This window comes from Giraffa tippelskirchi, chromosome 3, assembly GCF_054371585.1.
Source record: "Giraffa tippelskirchi isolate mGirTip1 chromosome 3, T2T-mGirTip1v1.2.pri, whole genome shotgun sequence".
NCBI lineage: Eukaryota > Metazoa > Chordata > Mammalia > Artiodactyla > Giraffidae > Giraffa > Giraffa tippelskirchi.
This window is the reverse complement of record NC_137277.1, coordinates 145,007,046-145,025,938: the sequence shown is the minus strand read 5'-3', so window position 1 is coordinate 145,025,938 and position 18,893 is coordinate 145,007,046. Positions and strand designations below refer to the sequence as shown.

The window sequence follows — 18,893 nt, the reverse complement described above, 5'->3', positions numbered from 1 at the left end:
TAAAGTCTGTTTTTCCACAAGTCTATAATTTCTTCCAAATCTCACCTACCATTGTCTACATATGATAATATCCATGAAAAAAAAAAGAGGAAAAAAACACAGGCCTTGGCAGACAGAAGTCTTGAATATTAAGCTGAAGCCATTTACATGGCCTGATGAGGTAAGTGTGAGCCAAAAGCTTTTCCACATCAGACAGAACACGACAGGAGGCAATTCTCAAATCACAAACCTCACCTCCTCACCGCTGCCTAAACAGCCCAGCCTTTGAGGCCCACACTCACCCAGGTGCTGGGGTATTCATCCTTGTCAAAGTTAGTCTCACAGTTTTCTTACAAGCTCTTTCAGGACACAGTGACACTGTGGGTGATAGATGTGCCCAGCAACTCTTCATATTTACTAGTTTTCAGTTACAAAAAGACAAGCTTTCTTGGCATCCTCTTACTCTCTTCTCTGCAGAATCTTTCGGGCTCCCAATCCATCATTACTGGCACAGCCCCACCCACTTCATTGTTCAATAGGTGCCATCTATTAATATTGTTGAAGTCAGGGATGGTGTGACCACCACACAGTAGTAAACTGGAAGTGCCAAGTTTCACTCAAAAAGCGTGAAAGATGCTGTGATTTACAGCCATCCTAATGAGTTGGAAATTTCTGGACCTGTAAGCACCTGCTGCTTCCACAGCATCTGCCAAGTCTACTGCCACATCCTGGGCTATTGGACAGCACTCCCTTCCCCCTTAGGAGAATTTATGGTTAAACTACATTGGAAGCCTTCCTGTGTGCCATCCACTTTTCTTAAAAAGGCAACACTCTTCAGGAAAGTCTTTCTGGGGAAACGAGAGAAAGAGTCCTATCTTTGCTTCTTTTCTTTTGCTCTATGACTGCTCCCAACAGATTCTCAACTAGCCTTACAGTGAAATAAAATCAGGAGGTAATTTTGTTTATTTACTGTTTGTATCCTATCTTCTTCTATAAAAAGTTTAGAGGAAAGAGCCAGAAAGCTACAGGTGTTGTTTGCTTAGAGAGAAGATTTATGCTGTTGTATTTTAGGCACTTGATGTTCCTTCCCTCCAAGAATGTGATTTGTTACCAGTCACAACTAGGAGCAAACAAAACAATCCCGGAGACTCCCAAACCATGCAGATCTGCTCATACCACCTCAGGTAAGTGTAATGGAATCGCAGAAACCAGGCTGACCAAAATGGTGCCTTAGTTCCTTTATGTTCTGCCACCCACCTACAAGCTCCCTTTCCCCATGCTTCCCTCTGCTCAACCAATGTACCAACTGTACACATAAGCCATTCACTCCATCCAAGCTCTTCTTCCACATGAACCACGCTTATTCAAGTCCCAGAGTCACCCTCTTATTTCGCTATCAAACCAAAGGCATGCTCTTCTCAGAAACTGAGACAAAATATAATGTTCTCCACAAAGTTTTTCCCAGCTAATCCAGGTCACCACTTTTGATTCCTATCACACTGGTAGTTGGTACAGTGTGACAAAATGCTTCTACTCTACAAGGTTCTTAATCTGCTAATATGTTCATGGAAAACGTATGTAAAGTGAATGGGTACTTCACTCTCTGATTTCCACCTCCCTGCTCTGTAACAGACCTTTCAATATAGAATAGAAAAATCCCCACTGTTTAAAGCTGGAACCCACTTTATTATAATGCCAGAAAGTTAATGTACAAAACTAAATGCAAATGACACAAATTACAGAAAACAACATCTTGAGTTGCTCATGCTTGCATGTAACTTTATAATTGCTACTAGTGTCCCTTCCAAGTTCACCCTTTTCCCCACGTATGGTTATTTTTCTTAACTCCATTTAGTCCTTGAAGATAGAAATTCACTAGGTTTTGAGCCCAAGTCTCCCTATCTGTGTTATTCAAATTAGGTTTCTAGGGAGCAGTTGTGGGGGCATCCCTATATATTAATCACAAAAATATCCTAACTGCCTTTTCCAAGCCTAGAGTCAAGAAAGCCTAGTTCATCACACTCTCTGACTTTACAACTTCTAGAAAAGTCCCAGACTCATTCAGAACTCTGGCTAACCTGTATCTAATCAGATAACTATGTGCAAAAGGCTGGTGCTCCCATTTCTAAGCCATAACGTCAAAAAAGTTTCTAGTATATCAGTGTGCTCGCATTGTACTTTTGAGAACTCTGGCTCTGACCAGATTGAAATAATTTTCAATTCACATACATTTATGATACAGAATATAGAAGGGTTGTTTTTGTTTTGTTTTGTTTTGTTTTGCTACCATCACATGATTAGTCCTTGGTTATAAAGTGTTTTCTTTTTCTCTGGTTATTTCATTTATATATGTCTTGTCTGAAGAATTCTCCAAGGAAATGAACAAGCTTTTCACTTCTTTTCTGTCTTTCTTAGCATCTTGGTAATTTGATTCTAAAGAAATTGTATGCTGTCAGGTTTAAAAAATGCTAGAAGGGAAGGTCTTAGTTGACTTAAACTTGGAGTTGACAAACTTTTTCAGAAAAAAGCTAGCCAGTATTTTAAGCTTTTGGTGCATATAGCTTCTGTTGAAACTATTTAACTCTGCCATTGTAGTATGAAAGCAACCATAAATAATATGTAAATAAATGAATGTGGCTGTGTCCCAATAAAACTTTATAAAAACGGGATAGATCACACTAGGTCTGCAGGCCATAGTTTGTCAACCTCAAACTGAAACTTGTGAAAACATCGCAAAAGACAAATGATATATACTAGCACTTCACCAGTCAACACGTAATTCAAACTCAACTCCACAAGAAGTTGCTAATTAAATTGAAATTAAGAGTAGTAAGATATACATATATACCTCAGTGAAGCTCTCTATCAAATTAAGTGGTACATTTGTGTCCTGATACATTTGTGCTCACTTCCTTACATCCCACTTCATCCATGAGTATTTTATTCCAGAAATAATTGCAACTAAACTCAATTAGGCAGTTATGTACTATTACTGACAATTTTTAATCTGTTTTTATGTTTCATTCTAGTCCAAATAAATCAGTTCCTAAGCAAATGTCTATGTATTAAAAATTAACATCTGCATCTTGGCAGACTCATTGGTTTCTGACTAGAATTCATTACTCCAGAATGCACAGCCATGAATATATTCTCCCTTCTCTCTCACTCCTAGTTACTTCTCAAGTGTTTATATTAAATATAAGTCAATGCAAAATGATTATTCCTTTTCATCCTCAATTTCAAAATGGAAATTCTATAAAGCAAAATGAACTGACAGACAAAATATTTCCATAGTTAAAACAGTAGTGGAAATATCCTATGTAATACTGATTAAAACAACATATCCAACTTACAAAGAGCTCAAATTTCCACCGAAAATAATGTAATATGTTTCATATTCTCTACTGCCTAGGATTCCTAGCCCTCAAAAAACTAGAATACTAAGTAAGACTCAGTAAAAACTGGGAAATTAAAACAAATCTGACTTGAATAGTCAGTTGATTCACTTTAACAGACATTTGATTTCCACTAGAAAACATAATGCAAAAAAACAGACACAAAGGAAAATAATCTGACAACATGAAAGAACTCATTACCCAAAATTAATGCCTATATTTTGGGCTGTAAGTAAACAAGTATAACCAGGGTAGAAAACTAAATTTTATCTATACTAAGAGTTAATCGTAACTCTAAGTATAAATCATAATAGAGTTAAATCATCATCCAAAGACTGGGGGGCAATGGGGACTATACTCACTGCAATCACTTTTTCCTGAGTAGACAGTAGGGGCTGCGAGCTAGTCAGCCTTTCCATCTCCCACAGAAATTCAGCTTTCTGCCACCTCTTATGTTGCGTACTCTTTCTTCTAACACCCTTTCTTGCTGACTTTAGAGTTTTCAGAAAATGAAACTACATATTAGAAGTGAACTGGCCAACTGAAGTAGGAAACAAAGGTATGTTTAACATGATTTCAAAAATCCTTTACCCACCAAAAAATAAGCAAATAGTGATATTCCCAGGAAATTGGAGCAATTTTTACTTTTTCTCTTTTTTCTCTATTTTTCAAATTTTCTGCCATGATAATGCTTCACTTCCACAAATCAGAAGAAAATAAGAGTCTAAAGACCTACTAAGGTCCTCATGAGTTGCATCTATCATTTCTATTCCTTACTGTGTATATATAGTTTTTACATAATATAACTGGTGCTCCAATACATATCTAGAGGGAGAAATGGCAACCGACTCCATCTTGCCTGGAGAATCCCATGGACAGAGGAGCCTAGCAGGCTGAAGTCCAAGGGGTTGCAAAGAGTCAGACATTACTGAGCAATTGAACACGCATGCATAACACATACATGAAAATCAATCCCAATATATAGAAATGATCCCTTAATAAATTAATATAGACTTGAGTTTCACAGGATTTCTCCTGAGCTGAAGGTGAAGGTCCTTATATAGCTCAGTTACAGTGTGGAGGTAACACCAGGAACTCATGCCATGTGCCATCTGTTAATTCCTAAGTGTGCTTTTTAAGAACTTTATTAAAAATTGTGCTTCATAGAGATTAGTAGAAGACACACTGGAAAGGATGGAAGGTTTCAGCCCCACTGTCAGAAACCACAGGCTGAGTCCACCAAGAGTATAGTTGAATACGTGGAAAGGTAAAATAATGCTGGAATTGGCTTTTTATTTCATATTTAGGATGTCTTACCTAAGTGACATAAAGCTTATTAGAGTTGTGCCTAACTTATAGTCAGCCTAAATTGTATTTTTAAGTAAATAATACACCAGTACATTTTGAAACAGCATGTAATTTCATCCAAGTGATTTTTTTTCCTTTGAAAAAAAAACAAATTAAATTTCTATTCCTAACAAGCCACTGTGTCCAAGTACTAAAGGCAATGTATACCCTTAGCCACCTGGCGGTCCTGCTCAGCATTCGAGATCCACATTTATTCTCCTCAGGTCAGAATCCCTTTCTTGGCCACTTCCCCTCATCACATCCTCCACATCTGTTCTTTGTCCTCTGGAAGGTCTTCCCTCTTCCTGGCACGCAGGACTTCTCACCCTCTTCCCTCCCCAGGAACATTGTTCTAGACTGTCTCACCTTTGCTACTCTGCATGAAATCTCCACCCAATGCTGGGTCTCCTTCTCAGTTTCTTGTTCTCTGCTAAGGACCCACCTGAGAAAGAAGACACAGCATCAGGCAACCTTGCCCTTGACAAGGATGGTTGCCATCTCACTTAGGGGAGGCCTGTTGATCTTTGCACAGATGCCTCATTCACACACATCCTCACAATATCTGCTCCAGAGTTAATCCCTCCCAAGTTCCCTCATCACTTCTCCCCACCACCATCCCAGCTCCTGACACCTGATATCACCTACCCTGTGGAGACAGACACAGCCAAGTATATTTGCTTATAGCTATTAACACTAGTTTCTACAACTCCATGGTTGTCCTGGCCTCCAACTTCAGAGGAGTGTCTGAATCTCCCTAAAAACAAAATATTTCTGTTTTGATGATCTGTCCAATGGTGTGAGTTGGGTGTTAAAGTCTCCTGCTATTATTGTGTTACTGTCAATTTCTCCTCTTATGTCTGTTAATGTTTGTCTCATGTATTGAGGTGCTCCTATGTTGGGTGCAAAGATATTTACAATTGTTATGTCTTCCTCTTGGATTGATCCTTTGATCACTATGTAGTGTCCCTCCTTATCTCTTGTAATCTTCTTTATTTTAAGGTCTATTTTGTCTGATATGAGGATTGCTACTCCAGCTTTCTTTTGCTTCCCATTTTCATGGAATATATTCTTCCATCCCCTCACTTTCAGTATATATGTGACTTTAGGTCTAAAGGGACTTTCTTGTAGACAGCACACTGGAATATTACTCAGCCATTAAAAGGAACACCTTTGAGTCAGTTCTAATGAGGTGGATGAACCTAGAACCTATTATATGGAGTGAAGTAAGTCAGAAGCAGAAAGATAAATATCATATTCTAATGCATATATATGGAATCTAGAAAAATGGTACTGAAGAATTTATTCAAGGGCAGCAGTGGAGAAACAGACAGAGAGAATAGACTTATGGGCATGGGGAGAGGGGAGGAGAGGGTGAGATGTATGGAGAGAGTAACATGGAAACTTACATTACCATATGTAAAATAGATAGCCAACGGGAATTTGCTGTATGGCTCAGGAAACTCAAACAGGGGCTCTGTATCAATCTAGAGGGTGGGCTGGGGAGGGAGACAGGAGTTTCAAAAGGGAGGGGATATATGTATACCTATGGCTGATTCATGTTGAGGTTTGACAGAAAACAGCAAAATTCTGTAAAGCAATTATCCTTCAATTAAAAATAAATTAATTAAAAAATAATAATAAAGAAATAAAATATTTCTCCAACATCACCAATAACCTTGTTTTGCTGGGTTTGAAACTTTCTACTACTTCCTTCCTGGTTTTTAATCTTTTTAAAACCATCTTTTGGTAAGTCTACTACCTCTGTAAGAATCAGCCTTCTCAATCTCCAACTTTTTCAATGAATGATCTTTCTCTACCACACTCAGTTTCTACTCCCTTCCCTTCCCACTTACAACCCCCCATTTTCTTTCCAAATCTGGGCAGCTGATGTGTGTGGCTCTCAAGTCAGCAGAGATTCCTGTCCTGGAAATCATTCATGTTCTGCTTTTACCAGATTTACTTCTCTCCTCAGTCTTCACTTTCCTTGACTTCTCTAGAGTATTGGATACTGATGATGACCACATTCATCTTGGCAACATGCCTTTCTTAAACACCCCACCAACGCCTTTTGCTTTGATGGCATTGAACCCTATTTAATCTTCAACCCCGTGTTATCTCCTTTCTCTGTGTCCATGTTTATACTACCGACCTCTGTTCTTCCTTTTAACTCATAACCAGAGATATTGTTTAACACTTTTCTCTCTGTCCCCATCCAATGTCATAGGCACCCTACAGACTACTTGCATTTAAATGCTCTGTTTCTGAACTGTTTACTGAACGTTTCCACCTGGATGTCCCATCATCATCCAAACCTCAATATGCCTTAAAAGAGAATTCATTTTTATCATATCTGCATATTGTTAAAGTGGTATGGCTATCCCACTAATTTTCCTATTTAGAAACCCTGAAGTTATGTGGCTTTCTCTTAGAAATGCCTGTGTGTTGTCTCTTCAGTTGTGCCCGACTCTTTGTGACCCCACAGACTATAGAGGAGGCTCCTCTGTCCATGGGATTCTCCAGGCAAGAATACTAGAGTGGGTTGCCATTTCCTCCTCCTGGGGATATTTTCAGCCCGGGGATTGAAACTTCATCTCTTCCATCTCCTTCATTGGCAAGTGGGTTCTTTACCACTAGTGCCACCTGGGGAGCTCCCAACTTCCAGAGATGTCTGCCTCCCTCCTATTCCCCTTGCCATAAGTCTTGTATAAAACCTCTTCATCCCAGGCCTATTTTTCTATGACAGCCACCTCAATTTTTACCCCTTTCAATTCACCTTGCACACAATTACAGATTAGTCATCTTAAAATAATGTCAAAACACCACAAGTAACTTTTAAAACTCGTGACTTAAGAGTGCTATATAACATAAAATATAAACAGAGTTTGATTTTTCTCACATAACAGGAAGTCCAGAAGCAGGCTTCTCTTGGTATAGGTAAAGCAGTTTGGGGGTGTTAGAGAAAACACCTCTTAGCCTTTTCCTGGTGGTAGCAAAGTTGCCATATGGCTCTAGGCTTTACATTTTCATTCAAGGCAAGGAAAAGGAGAAAGGGAAGTTCCTGCATGTTACCATAAACATATTATCACATTTAAAAGGCTTTTCCATAAGTGCCATCAACTGTCTTCACGTTGGCCAGAATGAGATCACAGGGCTGTTTTATTTGCAAAGGAGGCTGGGAAAGAGAATGTCATGAGTGGATTACACCAATCATGAGCCATCATTTGAGGACAGGCACAAAACTGAGATTTACTTATCAAAGAAGACTGGATGCTGAAGCTGAATCACCAATATGGTGGCCACCTGATGAGACGAGCCGACTCACTAGAAAAGACCCTGATGCTGGAAAAGATTGAAGGCAAAAGGAGAAGGGGGTGGCAGAGGACGAGATAGTTAGATAGCAATCACCAACTCAATGGACATGCATTTGAGCAAACTCCGGGAGATAGTGAAGGACAGGGAAGCCTGGTGCTCTACAATCCATGGGGTCTCAAAGAGTCAGACACAACTTGGCAACTGAACAACATCAAAGAAGAAGGGGGGATGCCCAACTTTATTTTTTCATTCCTCCTGCATACTAAGCCTGTCCTCTGGTCACCTGGCCTCTTCTCTCAGGGTCCCAAACATGATATGCTCACCTTTACCTTTTCACCTTTGCTCCCTGTATTGGGACCATTTTTCTTCCATTTCTGTCTACTTGCCAAATCCTATTCATTCTTCATAGTTCTGCTCATATTCCATCTATTCCATAACACACAGAATCCACAATGATTTCTTTCTTGAAAGAACACTTTCATTCATTCATTCACTCATTCATTCATCCATATTCACTATTGACTTACATGTGAGTACTACGCAGTTGAACATTTAATTCTTGTTCTTTAGAACATTTCCTCTGACTTGGCTTAATTTCTCTACAATATTATATACAACACAAAAACATGAACTGTGTCTCAGATTTCTTTTGTATGCTCCCAATCTTAACATGGCACTGAAAATATGATATATGCTTAGTAAATGACTGACTGAAAAATTCTATAATTGCCTAGAAAGAATAATACGCGAATTACTAAATGTAAAAAAAATAAAATAAAAACACTGTAGTTGGGACTTTAAAAACAGTACATTATCTACTTATTTCAGCAAAAATATACTCCACAAGACAAGAAAATAATGATTATATTTGCATTTCAATGGTGAATTTATTTCCTTTGGAAAGCTCAAAAGACCAACAAAGCTAAATAAAATTCAAAATTATCAAGTAGAGAAGCCATCTGCAGACTTTTCAGATCTAAAGGTTAGTCTCCTAAGCCATCCCCTGCAATGTTAGACAGAAAAAAAGTCAAGTGATTTATTTTAGAGAGATGTTGATCTATACAGGGATTAAGAGATCTCCGACTAACACTGCTTCAGCCAGTGTACTAAGAAGATTTCAAACTGGGAGCAACTTAGGCAAGAAACTTAACTCCCGAACTGTATACTGACCAGGTTTTTAAACAGTCCTTATAATTTGCTTATTGCCCTTTCATTGTCCAATTGGTCGCGTAGATAACTTAAAATATATGGGGACATGTTTTCTCACAACTTATTATGGAGCCTGCAGAATAGACAGCAGTGCAGCCTCACTATTCTTGGACCTGAAGAGGACAGCCTCTCAGAAGTTGGGAAAAGAAAATAGTTCGTAGGAAAGCTCATAAACTTCTCGAGGTCCTTGCCAGAAGCTGAAATCCCATCCCCAGGGAACAGTAGCCTGGATGCACTGCACAATTGCTGGGCACTAGGTTTCTCTCTGCATCTCCTCTGTCTCCATCAGGACAAAGAAGACCAACGATGGGACTTAATGCAAAGCTGAAAAGAGGTCTCTTTTCCCTACTTCCTTTGCTCTCAACAACATGTGATAGTATTACAGTGGTTGCATTCTCAAACGGAGCAAAAGCTGCAAATATTAACTTTTGTGAAATAATCACTAAAGGGACCACCATGCTGATTGCCCAAAATGTGAAGCCCAAAAGCCAGTTTTTCAAATGAGCCCATGCTCACCTGATAAAATTCTGTCACATTTTGCCTGTATTTCCCCCTAAATTCCTCAACTATCTACTTATGCTGGGAACACCAAGATGCTTTGAGACTTCTTCTATGAAATAAGACTGAAAAAAGTAAGTACACCAGCAAGAAATACTATTGCAAATATTACTCTTGAATTTGGATACTGACTAGTATTTAGGACACAATTTTGTCCTATTTAGGATACTGTTCCTGTCTGATCCATTTCCTGTTCCTAACTCAAATTTCAATGTCACCCTAATGTTTTTCATGTGGACCAAGAGATATGTTTGCCCATTCTATCAAATAACATAGGTTCTCCATTTCAATTACAAGTTTTTATAGTATACCATACATTTTCAAGAAAGTATCAACTAAAAAAGAAATACTGAAAAAACTTTCAAAGAATTCTTTCATTTATCTTAATATCTCTATTTCTTAGCAGTTATCTGACCCACAGATGTTTACTAAGTGAGTGATGTGATTGCACATTTAAAATATCTATTCTTACTAAATAATAGAAGTTCCCATGATATAGCACTTTGAAAGTGCTATATTGTGATCCTATAAATTGACCCTAAAGAAGCAAAAAATAATCAGGAACAATCAGAAACATGAAAAACAGTCAGAAACATGAAAAGTTCCCAAGAAAGATGTTTAAGAATTCAATTACAATAAAACAAAAATAGAAGTCATACCGCCTTCATGAGACTTCAGTTCAGTTCAGTATATTTGCTCAGTCATGTCCGATTCTTTGTGACCCCATGGACTGCAGCACACCAGGCTTCTCTGTCCATTACCAATTCCCAGAACTTACTCAAACTCATGTCCATCGAGTCGGTGATGCCATCCAACCATCCTCTGTCATCCCCTTCCCCTCCCACCTTCAATCTTTCTCAGCATCAGGGTCTTTTCAAATGAGTCAGTTCTTCTCATCAGGTGGTCAAAGTATTGGAGCTTCAGCTTCAGCATCAGTCCTTCCAATGAACATTCAGGACTGATTTCCTTTAGGATGGACTGGTTGGATCTCCTTGCAGTCCAAGGGACTCTCAAGAATCTTCTCCAAACCATAGTTCAAAAGCATCAGTTCTTCAGTGCTCAGCTTTCTTTATAGTCCAACTCTCACATCCATACATGACTACTGGAAAAACCATAGCTTTGACTAGATGGACCTTTGTTGGCAAAATAATGTCTCTGCTTTTTAATATGCTGTCGAGGTTGGCCATAACTTTTCTTCCAAGGAGCAAGTGTCTTCTAATTTTATGACTGCAGTTACCAACTACAGTGATTTTAGAGCCCCCCAAAATAAAGTCCGTCACTGTTTCCATTGTTTCCCTATCTATTTGTCGTGAAGTGATAGGACCAGATGCCATGATCAATAAATGCTGGAGAAGGTGTGGAAAAAAGGGAACCCTCTTGCACTGCTGGCAGGAATGTAAATTGATACAGCCACTATGGGCAACAGTATGGAAATTCCTTAAAAAACTAGGAATAAAACTACCATACGACCCAGGAGTTTCACTATTGGGCATATATCCTGAGGAAACTATAACTGAAAAAAACACAGGTACCCCAGTGTTCATTGCAGCACTATTTATAATAGCTAGGACACAGGAGCAGCCTAGATGTCCATCGACAGGTGAAAGGATAAAGAAGTTGTGATACATATACACAATGGCATATTCAGTTCAGTTCAGTTGCTCAGTCGTGTCCGACTCTTTGTGACCCTGTGAACCGCAGCATGCCAGGCCTCCCTGTCCATCATCAACTCCCGGAGTCCACCCAAACTCATGTCCATTGAGTCAGTGATGCCATCCAACCATCTCATCCTCTGTTGTTCCCTTCTCCTCCTGCCCTCCATCTTTCCCATCACCAGTGTCTTTTCCAATGAGCCAGTTCTTCGTATCAGGTGGACAAAGTATTGGAGTTTCAGCTTCAACATCAGTCTTTCCAAAGAACACCCAGGACTGATCTCCTTTAGGATGGACTGGTTGGATCTCCTTGCAGTCCAAGGGACTCTCAAGAGTCTTCTCCAACACCACAGTTCAAAAGCATCAATTCTTCGGTGCTCAGCTTTCTTCACAGTCCAACTCTCACATCCATACATGCTCACTGGAAAAACCATAGTCTTGACTAGACAGAACTTTGTTGACAAAGTAATGTCTCTGCTTTTTAGTATGCTGTCTTACTCAGCCATAAAAAAGAACACATTTGAGTCATTTCTCATGAGGTAGATGAACCTAGAGCCTATTATACATAGTGAAGTAAGTCAGGAAGAGAAAAGTAAACATCATATATTAGCATATATATGGGATCTAGAAAGATGGTACTGATGAACCTGTATGTGGGGCAGCAATGGAAACACACACGTAGTGAACAGACTTGTGGACACAGTGGGAGAAGGAGAGGATGGGATGAGTTGGGAGAGTAGCACTGAAACATATACAGTACCATCTGTTAAAAAGATACCCAATGGGAATGTGCTGTTAAGAGGTAGGGAACTCAAATCCAGTGCTCTGTGACAACCTAGAGGGGTGGGATGGGGTGGGAAGTCGGAAAGAGTTTCAAGAGGGAGGGGACATATGTATACCCATGGCTGATTCATGTTAATGTATGGCAGAAGCCAACACAATACTGTAAAAAAATTATCCTCCAAATAAAAGTAAATAAGTTTATTTTTTAAAAAAGAAAGTAAAACAGTCCATGCAGATATACCAAGAAATAAGAAAAGATTTCATTGCTGCTATAATAAACAAATCCTGTTAAAGTAACTATGTATCAATTCCACAAGAGGTGTGATAGAAAATAATTTCACTAACTAGAGGAGTAAGATGTCAACATAACATCAAGAAGGCTCCCTAAAATTCCTATGGGCATTGATAGCAAACAATCCATGCTGCTTAACATAAAGCATGGGCAGATAGGTCACTAGAATCTAGAATAATGTTTTCATGTTGAATCTAAAACAACTATAGGCAGATGCTCTAAAATATTCACACCATGTAGTCCTCTTCTTGACAATGATAAACCTTCCCCTTCATCCCACTACATTCTGACCTCAGAATTGAAAAATTGAAATGAACAAAACCTTCCCCCTACATCCCACTACATGCTACCCTCCAAAAAGCATACAAAGGATCTGTCAAAATGAATCACACTGTTTTTTTTTAAGCATTCACTCAATTACTACTCTAATAGAAGAGTTTTCAACATTTCAAAAAAAGCAATACTGCACTGGGTGGAAATATCCTTTTCATATTCAAATACCAGCTTAATTGTTTGACAAATTGCTGTCTTATGGCTCTGCTTCTGGCACTTGTGGGGAAAAAAAATAAGGTAAAAATTGAGTGAATTCCAAATTTCACTGTCTTTTTTTTTCTTAAATGAAAGGATCAGGCAATATTTTCTCTTTTTGTTCTGCTTTGTACATAACAAAAGCAGTTCCTTGCTTCGCCACTTTTATAAACTACAGATCTCTGTACAAATACAGCCTTAAATAAAACCTGAGAAATATTGTTGCATTATTCATTTCAAATAAAAAAACTGGTCCACAACAAGGTAGCTGTTTTGTTTACACAGCACATATATGTACAGATTCTAAAAATTCTTAAATAGCAACACAACCTCACATTGTAGGCTACCATGACATAAAGAGAACCTAGACATAAATCAAATGTTATGTACTGCATAGTCTTTAAGAATTTTTGCTAAAAAATAACATAGAAAAAAATACATTAGTAATAAATAAAATTTGTTTCCAGCCACAAAACCAAAAACAGAGGACTGGATTCAAAAGGATATATATGTGTATGTGTATGGACTGCTCCCAAAGAAAAAGGAAAAGTTTAATAGCATTATGGGCACTAAGCAATTCCATGGATTTGTAACGAAACATGAAGGCAGAAAGTTAATGGGGGCAAAGGTTCTAAAGACAACATAGCCTGCTTAAGAGACATGGAAAAACTCTGTGCTGAATATTTAAAAACATGCCACAGAGAATATATACACTTCCCTTTGTGAAGTCTCCTCTTCAATTCTCTCTCACTAGAACACAAGCCCTTTTATCTGACACCCACAGGGCCTGTAATTAGAGTAAAAGTAGGAAATAATAAAAATTGGTACATATGGACCTTAGATATTTTATTTAAATGTATGTAAGACTTTGAGAATGAATCCACTAATTCAAGTTATACAGTTAATCTTTCTTGAGTAATGATAAATTGCAGTTTCTTTAAATTGCATCAATGACAAAAAGAAACTTGCAAAGCAATCTACACATGAAATACTTTATCATTTTTTCCCAAATATTTAATAGTTTGCCTGATCTCACCTAAATTTAACAACACTTTCAGAAATTCTCCTTGACTGTGTCTTTCCAAAGCATTCAATTTATTTTTCAAAGAAACAATAGCTCTTTATAATTTGCACTCACAAGTCAAAGGATTATGTAATATTTAATTAAGTTATGCAATTTTAATTACAAGTACAAATGGAATAAACAGGTTTTGGGGAAAAAAACTCAATTGACTCTTTGTAAGCATGTGAATCTGACAGGAGAGCACGTTAGAGAAAGAACAATCAATCCCAAGTTTTACGAACGGAATGCTGAATGTCAGGTAAGTGGATGTTGGTTAAGAAAACTTCTATAATCTCTAAAGAAGTGATTTTTAACGTGTGTCCTAAGTAAAATTAATTTCAAGAGTGTGATGGAAAAAAAAGGACTCTGTGGTCAACTAAGTTTGGGAAATGCAGGGTTAAACAAAGCTAAGCAGGTCCCTATATTGCAGGATATTAATCTCTAAATAGTTAACATGCATTTTTAGTTTCCAAAATGGCACTATAGAATGCAATGTTTTCCCAGTGCATTTGATCACATACTTTGTTTTCATCAAGAACCTCTTGGGATTGGAATTCCTGGAAACGGCCTGATGTTAAGGACCACCTCCTCTTCCCCCAATATCATTGCAACTTTTATAATTTACTTTTTAATACTTCAGCATGGGCAGTGTGATATTGTTTGCATGCTAGTTGGTTCAGTTTTTAACTCTAAAGGCAGAAGGTTGCCCTAAAAATAACTCCACATTCAGCCGACATCTTATCCAAAAGGTGATGCTCCAGAAGCAACCACCACAAGCACTTCCAATCTCCTTATTCTCTTTACAATACACAATATAAGTACTCGCGTTATTCACATTAACACCTGAGACTTTGATCGTCAGTATAACAAATGTTAGCAAGTATTTTAATTGGTGAAACTAGTGGCTTATTAATTAATGTGAAGAATCTAGAAATGGGCTCTCATAAGTAAAATTAAAAATAGTCAAGAATATGTGTAGTAGCAAACATACCTTAGAGACATTTTCCCCTGTAGTATGAACAAAATATAAGAATCCAGAAAGGCTCTCCCCATGGAGGTGAACTTGATGTTTGATCTCTAAATGGCCCTGAATACATCTGTTGGTTTAAAAGGATTTGTAGTTGCCTGATAGTTGTGGAAAAGGTAACAGAATTCAACCTCTGAATGCTGCCCTGTCTGCCTTGAAGGAACTATTATGCAAGGTGAATGAACTGAGGCTTCTTTTTTTTTTTCTTATTTTTTAAAATTATTTTTCTTTCTTTTTTTTATAAATTTATTTATTTTAATTGGAGGCTAATTACTTTACAATATTGTAGTGGTTTTGCCATACCTTGACATGCATCTGCCACGGGTGTACATGTGTTCCCCATCCTGAACCCCACTCCCCCTTCCCTCCCCATCCCATCCCTCTGGGTCATCCCAGTGCACCAGCCCCAAGCACCCTGTCTCATGCATCGAACCTGGACTGGGCGTTTCACACATGATAATATACATGTTTCAATGCCATTCTCCCAAATCATCGCACCCTCGCCCTCTCCCACAGAGTCCAAAAGACAGTTCTATACATCTGTGTCTTTTTTGCTGTCTTGCTATACAGGGTTATCATTACCATCTTTCTAAACTCCATATATATGCATTTAGTATACTGTATTGGCGTTTTTCTTTCTGGCTTACTTCACTCTGTATAATAGGCTCCAGTTTCATCCACCTCATTAGAACTGATTCAAATGTATTCTCTTTAATGGCTGAGTAATATTCCATTGTGTATATGAACTGGGGCTTCTTAAAAAGTTCTAAAAACAAGGTACATAAACTTTTTCTGCTTACTTGTTAATAGAAAAGGGGAAAGGGTTAGTCGCTCAGTCGTGGCCCCATGGACAGTAGCCCGCCAGGCTCTTTCTATCTATGAAAGTCTCCAGGCAAGAATACTGGAGAGGGTTGCAATTCCCTGCTCCAGGGGATCTTCCCAATCCAGGGATCAAACCTGGGTCTCCTGCATGCAGACAGATTCTTTACTGTCTGAGCCACCAGGAAAGCAAAGCAAACTTTGGGGTAGTAGATAATACTCACTTATTTCAAACCTCTTCCAAATTATGAACCAAGGTGGGAGGAAGCAAACAGCAAAACAAATGGCAACAAAAAAATACCTAAAGGCTGTGCATGACTATCAGCTTACATCAATTCTCAACACTTTTCTTCAAGGCAGAAGAAGTTACCTACCAATCTATCCTATGATACAAGAGGAGGCCCCAAAGTCTTATTAACCCTCAACAGATTCCCTTTTACCTGTTTCCCAGACAGATAGCCCCTTCTTACCTACCTGGATTTTAAAAACAGCAATTTTAAAAATGTACTCACACTAGCTGACAGGGAAAGAGGCTTCCGGGGAATTTCTGTAGCTCTCATCTTGATATAAACTGATATAAAATAAGCTAAATGTTTCTTTGAAATGTCTGGAGAATCTGAACAGATGGGATGAGACATTAATACAATATTGGGAGGGTATTTCCTGATCTTAGGTACTCAGGCACATGGCAGGATGACCACAAGGAAAACCAGCTTAAGAACAGATTTGACATAATTGTGTGCTGAAAGCTGTGGACTGATTGACTGTGTGGGGAGGAATCAGGAAGAGCAAATCTAACAATATTAACAGTGAAACAATCCATCAGTGATTCTTTTCTCAAACAACCATTTCTATAGCAGTTGACAAATGTTGGTTTTCATTCAATCATTCCTTTTACATGTATTTGTTGGAATTCTATTATAAATAATAACTTCCAATCTTATTTATCTGAATTCAGATTCTTACTCGATCAGGCTTACCTCATAGCTCAGTTGGTAAAGAATCCACCTGCAATACAGGAGACCCTGGTTCGATTCCTCTGTTGGGAAGATCCCCTGGAGAAGGGATAGGCTACCCACTCCAGTATTCTTGGGCTTCCCTTGTGGCGCAGCTGGTGAAGAATCTACCTGCAATGCGGGAGACCTGGGTTCGATTCTTACTCTATCTGTTACTACTGTTTATTTCTATGTTCAGTGGGAAATTAGTCCTTCAAGCTGGCTTCTGAGTCCTTTTGACATGTCTCCACCATTCTTTGCTCACTTCCTTATTTTCTGGCAAAACAAGCTGTTCCAGGCTCATCATGTTGTTTTTCTACCCTAGCCAGGAAGATTTGATTGATTCTTATCGAAGAATGGTGTTTAGAAAACAAGATATCATACTAATTGTGCTCACTGTTACTGTTATCATTGTTTCCTTATCATCAAAATGGATAGAGCCAGGAGGATGGGTAGATAAATAGATAAAGATAGACAGACGTCTATGTATATATAGTTATAAAAACCGTGAGTTCACATTGATATCTCCACCCCCAATCCATTACACATGGGTTCATTTTAGGCTTCTACCTTTCCATATTTATAACTCCCTTCTTCAACAATGAGAAACCTGACCCTCATCCATAACAGATGTGTTTATTTTCATAAGTCTCAAAGTATCTCCCCATAAAATAGTTATTAATTATCAAAGGAAAAGAATAATTTTACAGCACAGAAGTATGACAGACACCCCATTAACTACGTGACCACAAATAATAGCACAAGTTATCTTGTGCCCCTGCTATGAGACATTAAATAGGGCATAACATCATTTCTTTGGTATTTCTGCCAAAAATATATAATCTAAATCTAATCATTAGGAAACATCAGAGAGCCCAAAATAACTGGCCTGTACACTTTAAAAATGTCAAGGTCATGAAAAACAAAGAAATAATGAAGAACTGCTACAAGTTAAAAGAGACTACAGAAAATGAGAGCAAAAGGCAACTTGTGATCTTGGATTGAATTCCTAGACCGCAAAAGTTGTTTTTTTTTCCCCTTTTGTTATAATAGTTATTAGTGGAACAACTGGCAAAATCCAAATGAAGTTTTTAAGTTAGATAATAGTACTGTTAATGTTAATTTTTATTTTGATAATTGTCTTGTGGTTATATAAGAGAACGTTCTCGTTTTTAGAAATATACACTGAGATACAAAAGGACAGTAAGTCTGTAACTTACTTGGGAACATTTCAGGAAAACATATTCCACACACACGTCATTATGGGATTGAGGGGAGTGTGGAGTAGAGATTCCCAGGTGATTCTGATGCATGGCCAGCCAGACAAAGAATATAAAGACGAGGGCTGAGGACAGAATCATAGGAAGTAGCCAGCTTGAGTGGGTGGAGTCTGGGACTTTGAAATATAAAAGAAGTAGCAATAAATCATATTAAAGGAGAAATGGGAAGGTTAAAAAAGAGATGGTCAAACAGAAGGAGAAATGGGTGATTTTTCAGTGTTGCACAAAGGTAAACAAGATGAGGTTGGATAAAGAGTAATAGGTTTTGGTGGAATCTAAAATATGACCAGATATGAAACAACAGGCTGGTTCAAAATTGGGAAAAGAGTACATGAAGGCTATATATTGTCACCCTGCTTATGTAACTTATATGCAGAGTACACATACGAAATGCTGGGCTGGATGAAGCACAAGCTGGAGTCAAGATTGCCAAGAGAAACATCAATAACCTAAGAATGCAGATGATACCACCCTTATGGCAGAAAACAAAGAGGACCTAAAGAACCTCTTGATGAAGGTGAAAGAGGGGAGTGAAAAAGCTGGTTAGAAACTCAGCTTTTAAAAAAACTAAGATCATGTCATCAGGTTCCATCACTTCATGGCAAATCTAAGGGGAAAGTGGAAAGTGACAGATTCTATTTCCCTGGGCTCCAA

General features: G+C 38.2%; 1 protein-coding gene across 11 annotated transcripts in view; it reads right to left on the bottom strand.

Moving 5' to 3' along the window:
• Positions 1 to 18,893, bottom strand: part of PLCL1 (phospholipase C like 1 (inactive)) — a 357,116-nt gene that overhangs the window by 124,191 nt on the left and 214,032 nt on the right. For 6 of the 11 annotated variants that reach the window (XR_014079932.1, XR_014079935.1, XM_081581533.1 and 3 more), the window contains exon 1: positions 7,618 to 7,860. The exons of 2 other annotated variants lie outside the window; for them this stretch is intronic. Coding sequence is in view for 4 of the 9 variants with exons in the window: in XM_081581524.1 (XP_081437650.1) it covers positions 7,618 to 7,619 (2 nt within the window). In the remaining 5 variants the exon portion in view is untranslated. Of the gene's footprint in view, positions 1 to 3,736; positions 3,866 to 5,087; positions 5,164 to 7,617; positions 7,861 to 18,893 lie in introns of those variants that run through there. 3 more of the 11 variants (XM_081581517.1, XM_081581521.1, XM_081581523.1) reach the window with 3 other exon arrangements.